Raw genomic sequence first — 19,402 nt, forward strand, 5'->3', positions numbered from 1 at the left:
TGCTAATTATATTGTGAAGTAAATACAGTTCAATGCTGTTCCAAAGTAAAATGGGTGGACACGTGTTAAATTGTAGCTACATCAATTCTGTAGTTGCCTGTTTAAAAAGCTAGTTTTATTACACAGTCCTGGATAAAAAAACAAGGGCTCTATGGCAACCGTTGGCTACAGCTGGACACATAATTAGAGTGGCTCCTTACCTATTATTTGCGTAATAGTTTTGGGGGTGGCGGTATGTTATTAACATATGAAAAGGCTAAGCAGGGGTCATTGTGCCTAGCATCAGTAATTAGAGCAGTGCCGGGGGCGCAAGAATGTGTAGAGCCATTAATTGGAGATCACTACAAAACCATGCTTTAATTATTATTTAGTGAGAACAGTAGTGTGTTAAATGAATATGTTTCCTCTGCCATTACGTGCTGTAACCATATGGATGTCTGGATCTGTTTCTTTTCATAGCGTCAGGCTTTGAAGAAATTGGGATTAAATTAGATTAAATTGAAAGGCCGTAGAGTTGTTGGGCTATTTTCATGGTAATAGCACGCACGGCCAAGTTTTCATTTAAATTAGGCGTGTTTGTTCATTCGCTGGGGTTAAGATTGCTACATGTTGCTGATATGGTGGGAACAATTGAGGCTATAGAAATTTTGGCTCATGCATACGAACTCAAGGCTGTGCATTCCTGCTTTGATTAGGTTAATTCAATTTAAAGTATTACATTTCCAAAGTTTTTACATTAACACATCTCATCTGTTGTCTTTCCGTAGGTCGGAATGAGCTGATTGCCAGATACATTAAACTCAGAACTGGGAAGACAAGGACACGGAAACAGGTAAGAGAATCCGTGTGCTTGCATGCATGCCACTAAACGGGAAAGCCAGTACTGTTGAATACACCTGCTATCTGAGCTTTTGCAGGATGAAAACTTACAGCTCACACAATGAACAGCTGAAATAAAAAGATACTCGCAATTAGGGGTGGGCGATATAAGGTAAAATGTCTATTACAGTGTTCTTGAAATAATTTTTTAGGATGTTCTGTACATAATTTTACAGAAAAGAGATTCAAAGAGTAATGATTAATAATACTGAATGTTGAAGATTTTGATTTAAAAAGATTTTTTATGTTCAGTGATCAAAATTAAATTTTTGCTTATAATCACTTTTTTAAATTTCAAAGAAAAAATTAGGCTTCACTTGTTGCTAAATACATACACCTATAAGCTTATAATTTACAAAATAAATATCTAAAAATTAAATAACTAAAGTATTAATAAATTAATTCTATAAGTATGGTAGTTAATATGTAAAAATATTTTATAATAATATTATAAAATTGACAACTTGAACCCAAACCCAAACTGAGTATAAACTGCTAGAAATGTCTGTATTCAGTCAGATTTACTGAATAGAAAGTGTATGTGCCATGTAAAGCCTGACTGATGTGTTTTTCAAACAATGAAAGAATAGTTTGATCCAGTATTTTGTTCTAAAATAGAACACCTAAACAGAAAAACCTAAAGCGTGTTCAAAACGCTATGAAAAATATGTACTGCTTTGGCTTGCAATGTGAAACAAGCATTATTTTAGCAAGTGGGGCATTTGAGACAACCTTCATCTTCCATCTTTTACTGTGCAGTGGTTGAGGTGATTGTAAAACCAGTTCTCTTGACATATTTTTACCGGTTTATTGTTTACTAGTATATCGCCCACCCCTGCTCATATACACACATAGACATAGGTTGGTGCAATGCACACGCACACACACACACACATAGCCACTCACGCAGGAGCATGGAGCTTTGCAGCATGTTCAGGCTGGGTGCAAGAACGCTAATGCGATTGTAGAAGAGACGGACCCTGAAAGCTGGGCTCAGCCGGCAGATGCTTCATTCAGCTGTATGAGAACACGCTGCTCCGCCAAGACACTCACTCACACATTAGCAAACACAAAGCATCACTTTTTAGTAATAGTAAAATAGACATGTTTTTACACAGATGACTTGTTCAGAACTGAAATGTCTGTTTAAATCCATGAATCAGTTTTTTTCCATTTGACTGTAATGTAATTTGTTATGGTGCTGGTGCAGCTGTAACACTTCAGTGGGCTGTGCTTAGACAGCTCCGTCTCAAAGCTCTTATCAGATAGATTTACTACAGCAGACAGGAAACATACTAGACATCCTTTTGTTTTAAATTATATGAATATTCCAGGCTATATAGTATCCAGGCCAGTCTCTGATCCCTCAAACAAACAAGAAGGGGGTTTAGAGTAAATCACTTAAAGTAATTTAGCAGCACAATATCTAAATGATCATGCTAATTTAAGCATGTTAAATCTTTTGGTATTTTAATGGACCTGAGGTAACATGAACTAAGAATGAACAGTTGTATTGTTACTGAATAATGTTAATAAAGATTAATGAACACTGTAAGAAATGTATTGCTCATTGTTAGTATGCTAAAGTTGACTAATGGTTTACTAATTGCAAAGTGTTATTTTTGAATAATGACCATTGTACAGGACAGTATAAATGAGCATAAACATTTGCTACAACTATTTAATGTAAGTGCAGAAACTTTTCTCCATTTGAACTTCCGGTTCAAAAGTGAAAAGTGCAGTAAACACTTTATGAAATCGGATACACAAACTGAGGCCTGATTTTTAATTATTAGCTTTTGTTATCGGCAGCATGCCACAGAGCTTAAATTGTATTTAACCAAGATCATGCATGATTTCTTAACTATCTGCGATGGAGAAAATTGACATAAACCTACATGCACACTAATACAAAAGATCGACACCTCTCAAACTAGAAAAAGACCAGAAATCGACCCAAACGCTGAAACATCACAACAATCCCATTGTAATTTCATTTGGCTAAGCCTGAACCATCAAAGTGATTGTTGTAATTAATTTGGAAAGGTCAAAGGACCACTTGTGCTGCTGAGATATGTGTAAATGTGACTTTGCCATGCTGGAGAGTCGAGAGCGGCAGGCCTCCGGAGACCGCCGACCTCATTAACACACGGCGTCGAGCGCGAGGCCCGCTGAACAGCCACTTGTGCGTGATTGGCCTGATTAAGACGAGGAACGCTCTCCACGTAACCCCTCAGAGCAGAGCCTCATTACAACATCACACAACCTCCCACCTCACATCACTATTAATGCACCATTAATACGTAATTCACAAACACAACTCCGACCTGGCGGAATATGCAGAGCGGCGGTTAAAGGGCCCCGGGGCCCACACGGCCGCTCTGGCTCTCCTCCCCGAAGAATACTAGACGTGGCCATTCTCATTCAGCACACAGAAGATCACATCTGCGCTCTCTTAATGTGCTTAAGAAGCCTGCATTCTCCTTAATCAGCTCACTTAAGTGAGGAGGTGAGCGGGCCGGTGCGCTGGGTGGCCGTCGACTTGGCCATGCTTTCCTTTTTATGGAGGCCCTCCTTGAATGTTTTGCTTGTTTAAAATGTCTGTAATTCTTTATTGCTTTTTCTTTTTGCTTTTCTTGTTTCGTTTTGAAAAACGGAGGTGTCTAGTCACATACAGGTCTTAGCAAGAAAGAAAGTTCGAGAAATCCAAGCTGCCATCAAGGTACGTCTGGCTCTGCCCAGTTGCAGGGGGGGGCTTTTCATCGCCATGGTTACAGGCTGTTCCTTTGTTTTCCTCCCCTCCCCTACCCCGCAGGTGTCTAGTCACATTCAGGTTCTTGCCAGAAGGAAATCTCGCGAATTTCATTCCAAGCTAAAGGTATGCGCTTTTCTGCTTTTGGGCTTGTGGTTGCCATGCATCTCACTTCCTGTTTCCTGTGAATGCCTTTTTGCTCTAATTCCTGTAACCTAGATCCCTCGCATGCGACGGCCTGTTTAGCATACATAATTCAGTGCCTCTACCCCGTCCCCGATGTGCATCCTCCTTTCACGCTTGTCAGTGGACGTCTGTTTTCCTGGCCGCTTTGGCCTCTGTCTCTCGTTGACCGCTAAGTGCGTGTGCTCTGAGTCTGACGCTATAGGTCCCACGGCGGCTCCTGGTTAAATATAGCAGGAGCGCAGGAACTGTCGGCACATGCCGCAAACCTGAAAAGCAGCATATGCTTTGGAAATTAATATGGATGTGAAATTCAATAGCTCTGGAGAGCAGAGGCAACTATTAAGTTTGTTCCACAATGCAGCACAATTTTGCTGCTCACCGATTTGGAAACGAGGTTTTATAAATCCCAGTTTTCTATCCCTGTAATTTTAGGGATGGAATTTTTAGAAGTTCAAAAACTAAATCTGTAGGTTCCATCTTTGTGGGATACAGAAATATTCTACAAGTTAATAAATGACTAAATGGATTAAATCCACACACATTCTGATATAGGCATATATACAGTATATATATATGTATATATGTATGTGTATATATGTGTATATATATATATATATATATATATATATATATATATATATATATATATATATATATATATATATATATATATATATATATATATATATATGTGTGTATATAATATATATATATATATATATATATATATGTATATATATATATATATGTGTGTGTGTATATATCAGAATGTGTGTGGACTAAATAGAATAAATATATCAGAATGTATGTGGACTAAATAAAAACTCATCTATACAGTTTTTTTTTTCCAAACTTTGAGGATAATATTAAAAAGTTTACTGCTTAATGATAAATCCATTTTTTAATAATTTTTAACATCTGTAAATGTGGAATTTTAGTATTGAGATACTATTATAGTTTTTATTACTATTTTGAATTATTTTTTATTTTTGTATTTTCCATTTTTAATTTTAGTTAAAGTTTGAGTAATTTTTGTTATTGTTTTTTTGTTTATTTAGTAGTTTTTGTTAATTTTGCATTTAATTTTACATATTTTAGTACATGAAGTTCAACTAAATTAAAATCATAAGTGTGAGATCTGACATAGATAGAGAGATGCATGCAATAAATAATAATTAAAAAAAAAAAATTATTGGATACTTATTATTATGTGTCAAGATGCTCGAAAAACAGAAGAATGTTTTGATGTTGTGACAGACACAGTGTTTACACCTCTTTCGTGTAAATCAGCCTTCAAATAGCTTCTAGTTGCCTCTGCAAATGCATCCCGAGACCATGAAAAAAATCCTTTAAAGATGTATGCTATAAAAAATTGAAACCATTATATGACGAAACAAAGCCTCAGAAGCACAATGCACTTTGCTGGTCACATGAATGCCTTCCTGTGTGCCTTGTTTGCATGTGTGTGTCGTGTGTGGAGTGTTGTCTTGTGCTGGCAGTACGCTTTAGCTGGTGAGAGTGGCTGAGAGCTGGAGGTCAGAGTTCAGCGGGATTCTAGTCACTGCTTAAACAACATGAGCGGCCACATGACTGCAGGAAGAACACAGTCTAGAGTAAAACCAGCGCTGCTTTGCCTTTATCTCTCCTGGAGTTTAATGAGGTCATCTGTTCTTCCCAAACGCTCTGCACAAGAAGTCTGGACCAAAGAGGCCCATTAGGGCCATCGCTCAGATGCTTTTTGTGGCGTTCCCCTCTCTCCTGGCTCTTTCTCTTGGCTTTTTTTTTTCAATAACCCACTGGCCGTCAAACGCTTTCCTCATGCCACATTAGTGAAACTACTGAAATCACCCCCCATTCTCTCCCACTATGTCCAATCGTCCCCCCTGTGTGATTCAGTCATATAAACAGCAAAGTGTGCTGCATATAATCACCTTACATCAAATGCATCTCATCCACAAAGGCTGCGGCTTACAAAAAAAGGGGCCTTTTGTGGAAGGGATAATCTGATAATAAATTGACCTGTCATTTAAGATACATCTGCAAGGGTCGTTTCCTAATGTCTGTGTTTACTGAAAGGACCTTGAGGTTGGTCTGACTTCTGTTTCTAGCTCTTTCTTTTTGTGAGGTGATGACTAACTCCTTTTGACCAGCACACTTTTCCACAGTTTCCAGTTTACTCGGATAGATTAATGACTCCCCCATTTGTGTGCGTGCTTGTAAGAGTGTGTGTGTGTGCCTAGTGGAGCGTCTGTGTGCATTTCCGCCATGAATGGCTGGTCTTTCAGGGACACTGGCGGCTTCCTGAGTAAAAACAGCCAGCTTTTGTATGGGTCTCTGTCTACTCTCATCTAAAGCAAATTAGAAATCAGGAGCGGGGAAGAATTTGAGCTCCCTCCTGCCATTTGCAGCGTAGCATTATAGTAAACCTGCCCAGTGTGCTCTTATCTGAGACATGTTGACTGAAATGACTGTCATTATGGTGCCACTCTTTGAGCTGGTCTGTAATGAAACCCTAGCCACAGTGATCTCAAACTGCCATATTATCAGCTATAAATCTTCCCTAAAGATGCTTTCTGCAGTTCATCTGCTTGACCAGCGCTCACACTGAGCCCTTAATCTTGATTTTACTTTTAGCATGTGCGGTGGGACTTCAGAGGGCTTAGCATATCATGGGAAGGATATGACTAAAAGCGTATTTATGAAATAAAAATGACTTTTTCATTACTGAATTCACAATTTGGTCATATTCAAAATTAGTAATATTCAGGAAGTCCTTGAAAAGCGGTGTTATCTAACTTGATATTTCAGTCACTGTGTTATATCACTGCTGAAAAGACCAGCATGGACCAGTATTTCAATTCTAGTTTATGCTGGTTAGGACTAGTTCTGCACTGGTCAGCACCCTGTTCACCAGCTGGTACACTAGTTACAGATGACCAAATCGTGGACCAATCAGAGATACGTTTCCTGTACAACGACAAAACACACTCATTAACTACCATACAACGATGCATTGTTGAAGAAAATAAAGGTAGGGTAGGTGATTTCGGAGAGGATAGCAATAGCAAGCTAGCTTTGAACGCATAAGATCTCACCCTCCCTGCATAATCTCTCTCCAAAGCCACACCTCCTCCAAAACACATGAGGCAAACCAGAGGCTAACCAGTGACACAATGAGAGACGGCGTTGTTGGAGGGTTTAATGCAACGTCATATCTCATCTCATTCACCACTGAGAAAACATTACAGTACAGAGCGCATAATATTACAATAATAGCACCTTTTATTTTCGCTCTGTCTGCAAAGGCGTAATGGAAAGCGCTGACGGCGTATCACGTCTGCGCAGAGGTATGCAAAGGTATGTCGTAGCTCTCTGACTGAGGGATATGATGGGACGAACATTTTATGGTCCTACACCTTCCACAGATGATATAAATACATTTAGACCGCTTACTTTAGTAATTGCTATTGGAATGTTAAAATACTTTTAACCAGCATAACAAAAATATGTTTGAACCAAATCACCTACCCTGCCTTTAAATAGCTAGTCATGACCGTTTCCTGAAACTGTATAGTAATATGGTCGCCTTCTGCTAATTAATCGATTCACAGTTAATGGCGGAGTATATAGGTTTTTGGTATAAAACAGAAAGCAGTTAATTTTTTTAAATAATATTAACATGCAGTATGTAAATGGAGTATCGTTTATTCCCATATAAATGTGGTTCATTAAGTCATCAGCTTTCTCTACAATGTCATTTCTCCAAGATGCTGCTGTATAGAAACATGGCATCTGAAGATATTTCAATATTAATCCCTGTAGTTTTGCTTTATTTGATGTTTGATTCATTGCAGGGTCCCTCTTATGTAATACCCTGGGGTTCCCATATTCATTTATGCACATAAACAGTGCTGATTGTTGACATGCAAACATATATATACTGTAAATTGAAATGTTTATATATAATTTAAATGGAGTAAAGTGTACAGAATGTACTGCATGTTAGCATGTCATTGTGCTCAAGAGAATTGTCTGTGTAAATTCACTTCATACTAACAAGAAACTATGCTTCAAAACACAAAGTTGAGAGCTGTAGTTCCAAACTGTTTGCAAATGTTTGCTGGAACCTTTGTTAGTAATGATAGAAGATGTGACCAGAGTTGGCTTCTGATACATTTGATAAACACACCCCAGCTTTTGTATAAAATTATAAAGGTTTATTTTTTTTACCTACTCAATTAAAAATAAATAAATGGAAAAAATGCGCTAATGGAGACAATTAAAAAATTGTATTCATAATGTTACACCTACATATAAAAGTGGTCACAAGCTGAAAAGCCAAAAGCTTTTTTTAAAATATATAATTAATATTTAATAGCCATCAATTCATGATATTTGTAAATAAAATAATTTCATTTTAGATGGAAAGGGAAAATATAATGACTATTTTAGGTGTGCACCTTGTCAAAATTAGAAATGCAACATCCATCGTCACACCACATCAGGTGCTTGCACTGTAGACAGCGCCATTGATTTTAATAGACACAATCTAGTTTTGGCGTGCCGTGACATGTCACACACAGCTGGTGTGAACACTGTTAGCTGGTGAGGATTTTCCAGCATGGTCTTTCTGGTGGAATCTATCTGACCACAACTAGTTAAAAGTTAGCCCGGTTCTGACACTAGCATCCAAAACACACCATATGCTGGTCTTTTCAGCAGGAATAAATCTGTATCAGATGTATAAATGTGTGGACTTGCCTCAAATCTCTCAGCATTTATGTAGATTGATTGTTTGAATTAAACTTGGCAAAAAGTGCAAATTGAACATTGACAATACAACCTTGTTTGTTTGCATTTAGGTGACAAGCATGGTAAGTATGAGTTCTCAGTGCTCTTGACCGTGCATCGATGTGTCGCCGTCGCAGTATAGCAGCTGCTAAACACCTGCTTGAGCTCTGAGCCTCTCTGCCTCTCTCTAAGCCATACGTGAGCCGCTGCTCCCAGCATGTTTATCCTCAACCCGTGCCTGCTTTTCACTGTCTTTTCAATGCAGTTGTGCTCCATTCACTGGCTGTTTCACGTGTTTAGAGGCAGGACTTCCATCCTGTTAGGGTCGTGCATGTTATACACTCTGCATGGGGAATGTTTGCCTTTGTAGCATTCAGGCTTACACACTTTAACTCAATTAATTAAATGACCAGTTTTAGAAATCCATCTATGCACAGACATTACTTGTGTTATTAAAAGTCTATATTGAGAGATCGTCTTTAGCCGTCTTGTGAAAATAACAAGGAGGTTGTTTAAAGGAGAGAGCCTGTCTTTCAGGCCCTTTTCTTTGACGCGTTCATCTGTACTGTTTCGGCTCGGTTTGATGAACTTGATAGGAGCTTTTAGAATGAGAACATTACACACTGCAGAAAAGGAAAGTTAGTATTACTTAACCCTTGTTACTGACAGACACAATGCATTTTATTAGACATGTAGGAGCTTGATAATATATAACATCAATGTCACTTCTCATTGGATTTAGTTCTCTTTCAGCTCCTGGCTTGATATTAAACATTATCATCTCCTGTGTTCTGTGCTGGAGGCTTTCGCTCTTTTCAGACATTTCTTCTTTAATGCTAGCACATTCCTCTTAAGATCAATGGCTTTATAGCTCTGAAGATTCTTTTAACATGCTTTCTGTCTGTGGATCTTTGTGTGTGAGGATGTGGGCTGCTTTATTGTCTTGTGTTCTGTGTTCACTGCAGGGGGGTGATGGTTTCGATTGTCTCACGGTTCGGTCTGTATCACGGTTCTGTAGTCAGTTTCAGTTCAGTTCACGAGTTCACACTTAGATATATTTAGCACGAGTAAGGTAATGCGTATTTGCCGAGTATAGTAATGCGTAGTTAGCGTGCTGTCCTGGGGAAGGGCTCCGGGCTCAGGAATGGCCCTAACCCAGAGTACCCTCCCATAGTGTGGTGAGAACTCTACTGATACCTCTTGAGTGGAGAAGGGGTGGTGGAGGGATGCTGATTAACCGTCAAATGAATAGAGGTATGTCAGCTGTATTTATATCCGTGCATTGATTAACTTGAGTGCGAACCTCCTGTGTTAATTAGGCTAAGTATCCGACGTGCTCCTCCCGAACTTTGTTAATAAAACTTCATTAAATATAGGATTGTTTTTTTTTTCATGTTTGTAAAGATTATTAAATTAAACCACTAAATCAGTGTCATAATTGCAGGATAGCTTATTATGGAGTTTACTACTTTTATCATACTGTAAATCATTGTATTGGTCTCCATAAATGTTCAATTTTTTCGTATTGTGAAATTACTATAGAATTTTAATAGCCAGTTTACATAACCTAACAATTTAAGTGAAAAGTTGAAATAAATCTTTTATTAAAAAAATATATTTTTCAGTTCAGCTTTAACTTCAGCTGTTGAGGAGACAATTTGCACTTTCACTACCATTCAGAAGTTTGGAATATTTTTATTTCATTTTATTTATTTATTTATTCATTTTTTACTATTTATATATATTTTAAAATGCAATTTTCTCCTTTGATGGCAAGGCTGAATTTTCACCGGTCATTACTTCAGTCTTCAGTGTCACATTATTATTTAGAAGTAATTCTAATATGCTGATTTGCTGCTCAAATTATTATGAGCTGTTATTGAGTCTCAGGTGTTAATGGTTAGATAATAGAAAACCAGATAATGGTTCTTATTATTATACTTTTTGAAAACCATTTTTGCTGCTTAATATATACTTTTTTATACCTTTTTCAGGACTCTTATAGAAATAAAAGGTTCAAATGAAAAGCATTTATTGGAAGCAGAAATCCAACATATTGCAAAAGTATTTACTGTCACTTGAGATCAAAACAATGTGTCTTTGCTGAATAAAAGTTTTAGTTATTGATTGATTGATTGATTGATTGATTGGTTTGCCTGCTTGCTTATTTATTTATTTTAAGTTTTTTCGTATATTAGCCCAAAATTTTGAATGGTAGTGTACCACAAAATTATTAAGCAGCTAAATCTGTTTTCAGCATTAATTGTATTGTTTTTTGAGCACCCAATCAGCATATTAAAATGATTACTGAAGGATCATGCGACTCTGAAGACTGGAGTATTGGCTGCTAAAAACTGCTTTGAAAATTTAAAAATTGTAAGAATAGTCCTCATTTTGCTGTATTTTTGGTCAAATACATGCATCCTTGGTGAGCATAAGAGACTTCTTTCTAAGACGTCTGTCTATTCCAAAACTGTGACCGGTAGTGTTTATTTTTGTTATAAATTAGAGAACAGTTCAAGAAGCATTTACACTAGTGGTGTCAGACTTCTGGCATTGAGATAAAACCGTGGTACAAACGTGTATCCCGAACCGTGTTGTTAACAGAAACCATTTAACTCCTAGCTCACTATGTCTGTACCCTTTCTGGATTCTAATTTCTTTTCTAAATGCTACTGAAGGATCAGAGCGTGAAGGACAAAGCTCTTCAGAGTATGTCCTCCATGTCCTCGGCCCAGATTGTCTCTGCCACTGCCATCCACAACAAGCTGGGTCTTCCGGGCATCCCGCGTCCTGCCTTCCCCGGAGCAGCAGGGGTAAGACCACCCTCTGGCACCCACCTATCAGTACACTTACTTCAGCCACATGGCTGGCCACCGGGCCGCCTGCGTCAGCTCCAATCCCATTACACACCTTCAGAGCTGTGCCCACATCACCTGCCTTCATCAGATAAGCCCACTAATGCCACACTCAAGATAACTAGACTTCATGGCACATAGTACACCTCATTTTTCAATGGACATGTGATAACTGATGTATCAAGAGTGCACAGACGTGTGTGTGCCTGTGGATAGGCTGTGTTTTGTTGTATATTTATTTATCTAATTCTCTAGTTTTGGCAGGGGATGATATCCACGGGCCAGCCTGGATCCTCACAAGAGTGAGTATCTCTACTAGAAGTTCTGTTCCCATTGGCCCACTAAAGCTTTTCCTCTTGCTACAGTGCATGCAAGGCACATCAGACATTCTTCTTCTGCGCCCTCTCATTGTATTCACCCTCTTTTTCACCACCTTCTTCTTCTGCATCTTCTTCACCGTTGCTGTCTTCACTTTCTTCACCACCACCCTCTTCACCATCTTCACTTTCTTCTCCACCTTCTTTTTATTCTTCACTGCCGCCTTCACCATTTCCTGCACCTCCTCCTTCTTCTCCTACCACTTTCTTCACCTTCTGCACTTTCCTTTTCACCAGTCTTTAGCTTCCTCCCTTTCTTCTGCAACTCTGTCTTCACTACCTTCTTCTTCACCACCGACTTTACCTTCCTCACCTTCTTCTGCACCTCCTTTTGCATCTTCTGCACCTTCTTCTGCACATCCTTCTACATCTTCTCCACTGTCTTTACCTTCTTCATCATCTTATTCTTCACCTTCTTCTTCTGCAATTAATTTACTGCTTACTCTTACCATAATGGTGTGGTTAGACACAATTTAATGCTCATAATTTCATGCTTAGGTGTGTCTAATTTAATATTACAAAATTGAGTGTAATATTTTATTTAATGTAATTTGTGTGTGTGTGTATATGTGTGTATATGTATATGTATATGTATATATATATATATATATATATATGTATATGCATATGTATATATATATATATATATATATATATATATATATATATATACATATATATACATATATATACATACATATATATACATATATATATATATATATATATATACATACATACATACATACATACATACATATACATACATACATACATACATATACTCACCTAAAGGATTATTAGGAACACCTGTTCAATTTCTCATTAATGCAATTATCTAATCAACCAATCACATGGCAGTTGCTTCAATGCATTTAGGGGTGTGGTCCTGGTCAAGACAATCTCCTGAACTCCAAACTGCATGTCAGAATGGGAAAGAAAGGTGATTTAAGCAATTTTGAGCGTGGCATGGTTGTTGGTGCCAGACGGGCCGGTCTGAGTATTTCACAATCTGCTCAGTTACTGGGATTTTCACGCACAACCATTTCTAGGGTTTACAAAGAATGGCGTGAAAAGGGAAAAACATCCAGTATGCGGCAGTCCTGTGGGCGAAAATGCCTTGTGGATGCTAGAGGTCAGAGGAGAATGGGCCGACTGATTCAAGCTGATAGAAGAGCAACTTTGACTGAAATAACCACTCGTTACAACCGAGGTATGCAGCAAAGCATTTGTGAAGCCACAACACGCACAACCTTGAGGCGGATGGGCTACAACAGCAGAAGACCCCACCGGGTACCACTCATCTCCACTACAAATAGGAAAAAGAGGCTACAATTTGCACGAGCTCACCAAAAGTGGACAGTTGAAGACTGGAAAAATGTTGCCTGGTCTGATGAGTCTCGATTTCTGTTGAGACATTCAGATGGTAGAGTCAGAATTTGGCGTAAACAGAATGAGAACATGGATCCATCATGCCTTATTACCACTGTGCAGGCTGGTGGTGGTGGTGTAATGGTGTGGGGGATGTTTTCTTGGCACACTTTAGGCCCCTTAGTGCCAATTGGGCATCGTTTAAATGCCACGGCCTACCTGAGCATTGTTTCTGACCATGTCCATCCCTTTATGACCACCATGTACCCATCCTCTGATGGCTACTTCCAGCAGGATAATGCACCATGTCACAAAGCTCGAATCATTTCAAATTGGTTTCTTGAACATGACAATGAGTTCACTGTACTAAAATGGCCCCCACAGTCACCAGATCTCAACCCAATAGAGCATCTTTGGGATGTGGTGGAACGGGAGCTTCGTGCCCTGGATGTGCATCCCACAAATCTCCATCAACTGCAAGATGCTATCCTATCAATATGGGCCAACATTTCTAAAGAATGCTTTCAGCACCTTGTTGAATCAATGCCACGTAGAATTAAGGCAGTTCTGAAGGCGAAAGGGGGTCAAACACAGTATTAGTATGGTGTTCCTAATAATCCTTTAGGTGAGTGTATATATATATATACTGTATACAGATTTATTAGGATTATTAGGATGAAAATTACAAATTTAATCAAAAGGTTGGTTTGGTTTAAAGCATCTACCACTGCTTTAAGACAAGTGTTCACCACAAGACAAATTCTTTAATTCCACTACTAGTGTGGAATATTACTAATATATTAACTTAGTAATATACTACTAGTGTGCAGCAAAAATTATGGGCAATTTATAATGTATGCATGCTGCCAATGCTGTCTAGTATGCACACTTGTAAATTAGTTATCTTATTTGAAATTTAGTCAGACAGTTGTCAGGTGTGCACACTGTCCTTCAACAAGAAAGTTGCAATATCCAATGAAATTAAGAGAATGTGAGAGCAGGAGGAGATATCATATTTCTAATTTATATTGTTTACTGAGTGTCATGACTATGATCTGAATATGAGCATTTCATTTTGACAGAACTAAATTTATAGGCCAAAACTTTAATGTGGTTCTTTTGCTGCCTTGTAAGCACTGGCATTGCAGATCTTCTTTATTCCTCCTGTCTCTGTTTTGTCTGCTTTATTGTCGTTCGCCTCTTCTTGATGTCTGTATTTTCCCCAACCCTTCCAGCTTTCTCTCTTTTCCTCAGAGGGATCAGAGATAGAGGAAGCCTTTCCAGAAACAGGGATGGGTTGAATCCAAGTTTGAATACTTTGTGCAGCTTTGTTTCTTCTTTGCTGTGTAACCCTCTTAATCTCTTCAGTTTGTAGTGCCGCTAAACTTCAGGCTGCTCGTTTTCCTGTTCTTAATTCTCCTTTGTCTATGTTTTAGCATCAAGCCATTTGCTCAGCAAGCGTACCCTATCCAGCCAGCAGTAACAACTACGATCTCAAGTATGTCGGTCACCACTTGCCATGTTTTTTTTTTTTATCAATTCACATTCGGATGTAGCATTCTGTTTGTTTAGGAGAGCTAATATTCAGTTTGTGTGTATGTGTGTGTGTAGATTATGAGCCCCCGACAGCGCCAGCACCCACAGTGCCTGCCTGGCAGGGCCGATCTATCGGCACATCTAAACTCAGACTGGTGGAGTTCTCCGCTTTTCTTGAGCACCAGAGAGATCCAGATTCCGTGAGTTGCTTCTTTATGTCACTATAAGTCAAAATGAAATTAAAATTGAGGTAGTTTAATTCCCAATACACATTCCTGGTCTTATTGCACGATTCATCATTGACCTTTAGCCTACTAGTCAAAAAACTTTTTAGAAAAGTTTTTAGAAAGAAGTTCTCCACAATTGACTGAAAATGCACATTCATTCACACAATTCAATCTCTTTCCAATGGGGAAAAATACCCGCCCTACATTCTTGGCTCTTTGAATATCATACTGTAATATAACCGTAATAGAGTGAAAATGAGTTGTGAATAACATTTTTTGTTGACTTTGAGGACTGTCAAAATACAGTGTCCTGTTTTAATTTCATTTTTTAAATTTGTAACATAATTTGGATGTTATCATGCTTACATAAAATGCATTGTTTCTGTACTGTATTGAAGTACCATCGCTAATATGTGTTATAGTTCTTTTATATGCTGTGGTACATTTGTGAATATCTCCGAATTATACCTTAAGAAATCTAATTGTTACACTTTTTACTATAAAATTCAATTTGTCAACTTAAACATCATGAACTACCAATGAACACTTTATGGCATGTTAATTTCTACATATGCTAATACATTTTCTAAAAGTCAACATTATTTTTTATATTATGAACAAACATGAAGTAACAATGAACAATAGTATGCATAATTTAGTGCAATTAAGCAAGATTATTTATTTTTTTAATAAATGATCATTAACATTTTGTCATGCTTATTCAGTCATTTGTTTGTCTGCCAAAATATTAAAATATACAAATGTGAATTTTTTTCCATTTACAGGACTTTTCCCACCAAATAGAATATTGATATATGTGATTAATTGTGAATAATTAGCATTATTAATCAATATATCATTAAATGTATTAATTAATGGTTGTGAATAGATGGATAGTACTAAGTTAAAACTAAACAATCAAGTACATTCAGACAGTCATTTTGACAAGTTTTCCTGTTTCTAACTTTTTTTCTCTCTTTTTTTCTGTGCAGTATAACAAGCATCTTTTTGTGCACATCAGCCAGACAAATCACTCTTACAATGATGCCTTGCTCGAGTCAGTGGACATTCGTCAGATTTATGACAAGTTTCCTGAGAAGAAAGGAGGGCTGAAGGAATTGTTTGCCAAGGGTCCTCCGAATTCATTCTTTCTCATAAAGTTCTGGGTGAGTGAATCTCTGCAAAGAATGAGCATCTGTTTAGCGATTCACAGACCCCTCCCCCCCAACATGCACTGGACAATTATCCACAAAAGAAGACATCGTAACGCACAATTAGTCCAAGAAAAACTTAGTATTTTTTTATTTAGGCTTAAAAATAAACACACATGCAGTGTGCTGTGTCATGTATGCCCAGCCTGTGCCAAGGTTTCTACATTAATGAGAGCGAAATTACCACAGTTCATGTTTACTACCCATGCAACTGCCTATTTAACGCAAATATTTATCCACCGAGTGATTACATGCATGAATAAGCGTGCATTTGCCTAAAGACACTGGGCCACTTTAGTTTTAAAGACAGCGTCCAAACCACCGCCGCCGCTATATTTGGCATGGCATAGCTGAAGTGTCCATGATCAAAGCTCGCACTTATTCTGTTTAATATCGCGAAACAATTGGATGACCTGGTTGCTCCTCTAATAGCTATTCAAACATTGCATGCATTTTGTGAAATGCTAACTAGCGGCAACCAACAAAGTGGGCCTCGTCGTGGTTGGAGCGAGGCTGCTCGAATTCCGTTTGAAGTGACAGAGGGATCTGAATTTCAAATGAAACTCTGGATCTGCACAATAATGCCTCTCTTGAATATGATGTGAAAATGTAACAGGCTTGTCTTAATGAAAAGAGAGTATGCCAGAAATGAATATTTGAGCTTTCTCGGTAATGAACATCGTGTTAGCTTACTGAAAGAGCGGAGAGCGAGCTGCTCTTTTTTCCACTCTTTTTCAGATTTTTTTTGAGTGCCTTTTTACTCAAAGTTATTTAATCTGTTCTTTCTAACCTTAGACAGCCGTTTACCCGAATAGATTAAAATGTAGAAATAGCCATGATTGGTAGTTAGGTATAATGCAAGCTAAAAGGAATTTACTCACCCTCATGGTCTTCCATAACTGACTTTTTTCTTACATGTAACACCAATATACTGCAGAAGATCCATAGTGGTCTTTTCATAATGTGAATGGATGACAAGCATTATAAAAGCATTTTAAAAGTTTCATACAAGTTTCGAGTCTATGTGAGGAACAAACTGAAGTAGTCTTCATTCAAAATCTTCCATATAGGTTTTTATTTAGCTGTGCTTAGAGTCTCCACTAGATGGCAGTTTTGTATTGAATGTTATATGTTAATTGTCCATCCGTTTGTTCTGCTGTAGATTTCTCTGTAATATAAGTATTTGACGTGTGGCTTATTAAATTGCAACAATCACTTTGCTTCATAGGCTGACTTGAACTGCAACATTCAGGATGAAACTGGGGCTTTCTATGGAGTAAGCAGTCAGTACGAGAGCCCGGAGAACATGACCATCACTTGCTCCACAAAGGTTTGCTCGTTTGGCAAACAGGTCGTTGAGAAAGTGGAGGTAAATTTCAAGTGTTCGTTTTCGAGTACAGTTGTATTGTCTAAATGGAGCAATAAATGTTCATCCTCTAATATGTATTTCACAGAGGAAAATGTAATTGCTCTTTTATTACTCAGGACACTTAATGAAGTTCTTAGTTGTTAGTTCACATTGTCTTTGGGAGAATTTGATGAGAAGTCTCAGAATTGTAATTGAATTCTATTATATCTTCATCTAAGCACAATTTGAGACATTGAGATTTTGTGATCAGTAATGTGAATTTAATTCTACATTAGCACAGAATGTCTACGCTCAGTTTCAGATTTGGGTTTTGCCTGTTCAAATTGCATTTATAGTTAAGAGGTGTAACCAACATGAAAACCAGAGAGCTGTCTATGGGTGAAAAACAAGCAATTGTGAAGCTGAGAGGAGGAGGAAAATCAATCAGAGCCATTGCGCACACATTGACCATAGCCATTTCAACCATTTGGAATGTCCTGAAGAAGAAAGAAGCCACTGGTGTACTAAGTAACAGACATCGAACAGGTAGACCAAGGAAAACAACTGCTGTTGATGACAGAAACGTTGTGAGAGCTGTCAGGAAAGACCCTAAAATAACTGTAAGTGAGATCAGCAACAACCTCCAGAGGGCAGGAGTGAAGGTATCACAATCTACTGTTCGCAGAAGACTTCATGATCACAAGTACAGAGGCTACACCAGAAGATGCAAACCACTCATTAGCAAGAAGAATAGGAAGGCCAGGCTGGAATTTGCCAAAAAGTACAGAGATGAGCCTCAAAAATTCTGGGACATAATGTTATGGACTGATGAGACAAAGATTAACCTTTACCAAAGTGACGGAAAGGCTAAAGTTTGGAGAAAGAAAGGATCTGCTGATGATCCCAAACATACAAGCTCATCTGAGAAACACAGTGGAGGTAATGTAATGGCTTAGGCTTGCATGGCTTCTTCTGGGACGGGCTCATTAATCTTCATTGATGATGTAACATGATGGCAGCAGCAAAATTAACTCAGAAGTCTACAGAAACATTTTGTCTGCCATATTAAAGAAAGATGCAACCAAACTTATTGGGAGATCCTTCATCATGCAGCAAGATAATGACCCAAAACATAGTGCCAAAACAACAAAGGAGTTCATCGGGGCAAGAAGTTGAAGGTTTTAGACCGGCCAAGTCAATCTCCACACTTAAACCCTGTAGAGTATGCATTTTACCTGCTAAAGAAGAGACTGAAGGGGGTAACCCCCCAAAACAAACAACAACTGAAAGAGGCTGGAAAAGCATCACAAAAGAAGAATGCAAAAGTTTGGTGATGTCAATGGGTCACAGACTTGATGCAGTTATTGAAAGCAAAGGATTTGCAACTAAATATTAAGTCTTTTTCACTTTAATCTGTTAATTCTATCTGTTCCAATACTTTTGGTAACATGAAAAATGGGTGGGTTCAAACAAAAGGTGATATCTTCTAAGTTGTGTATCAGATCCAGATGAAAATACCTGGAAATAAAAGCCGGCATGTAAATCTCTCATCTCATATTCACCTTTTAATGTCAAACCCAAATGTTTTCAGTCTACAGCAAAAATAAAGGAATTGGCCTCACTGTCCCAATACCTTTGGAGGGGAATATATATATATATATATATATATATATATATATATATATATATATATATATATATATATATATATATTTGTGATATTAATGCTTAATTTTTTGCAGCCATTATTTCATTCTTCAGTGTCACATGATCCTTCAGAAATCATTCTGAATATCCCGATTTGGTGCTCAAGAAACATTTATTATCAATGTTGAAAGCAGCTTTGCTGCTTAATATTTTTGAGGA

At 37.8% G+C, this 19,402-nt stretch overlaps 1 protein-coding gene across 1 annotated transcript in view; it reads left to right on the top strand.

The window, feature by feature from the left end:
* LOC306875374 (transcriptional enhancer factor TEF-1-like) overlaps positions 1 to 19,402 on the top strand; it is a 62,287-nt gene that overhangs the window by 34,660 nt on the left and 8,225 nt on the right. The window contains exons 2-10 of the mRNA XM_079425884.1: positions 768 to 832; positions 3,695 to 3,757; positions 8,680 to 8,691; positions 11,290 to 11,424; positions 11,722 to 11,768; positions 14,651 to 14,712; positions 14,826 to 14,950; positions 15,970 to 16,143; positions 17,417 to 17,557. Of these exons, the coding sequence (XP_079282010.1) occupies positions 768 to 832; positions 3,695 to 3,757; positions 8,680 to 8,691; positions 11,290 to 11,424; positions 11,722 to 11,768; positions 14,651 to 14,712; positions 14,826 to 14,950; positions 15,970 to 16,143; positions 17,417 to 17,557 (824 nt within the window). The remainder of the gene's footprint in view (positions 1 to 767; positions 833 to 3,694; positions 3,758 to 8,679; positions 8,692 to 11,289; positions 11,425 to 11,721; positions 11,769 to 14,650; positions 14,713 to 14,825; positions 14,951 to 15,969; positions 16,144 to 17,416; positions 17,558 to 19,402) is intronic.

Source organism: Barbus barbus (assembly GCF_936440315.1).
Source record: "Barbus barbus genome assembly, chromosome: 1".
Lineage (NCBI taxonomy): Eukaryota > Metazoa > Chordata > Actinopteri > Cypriniformes > Cyprinidae > Barbus > Barbus barbus.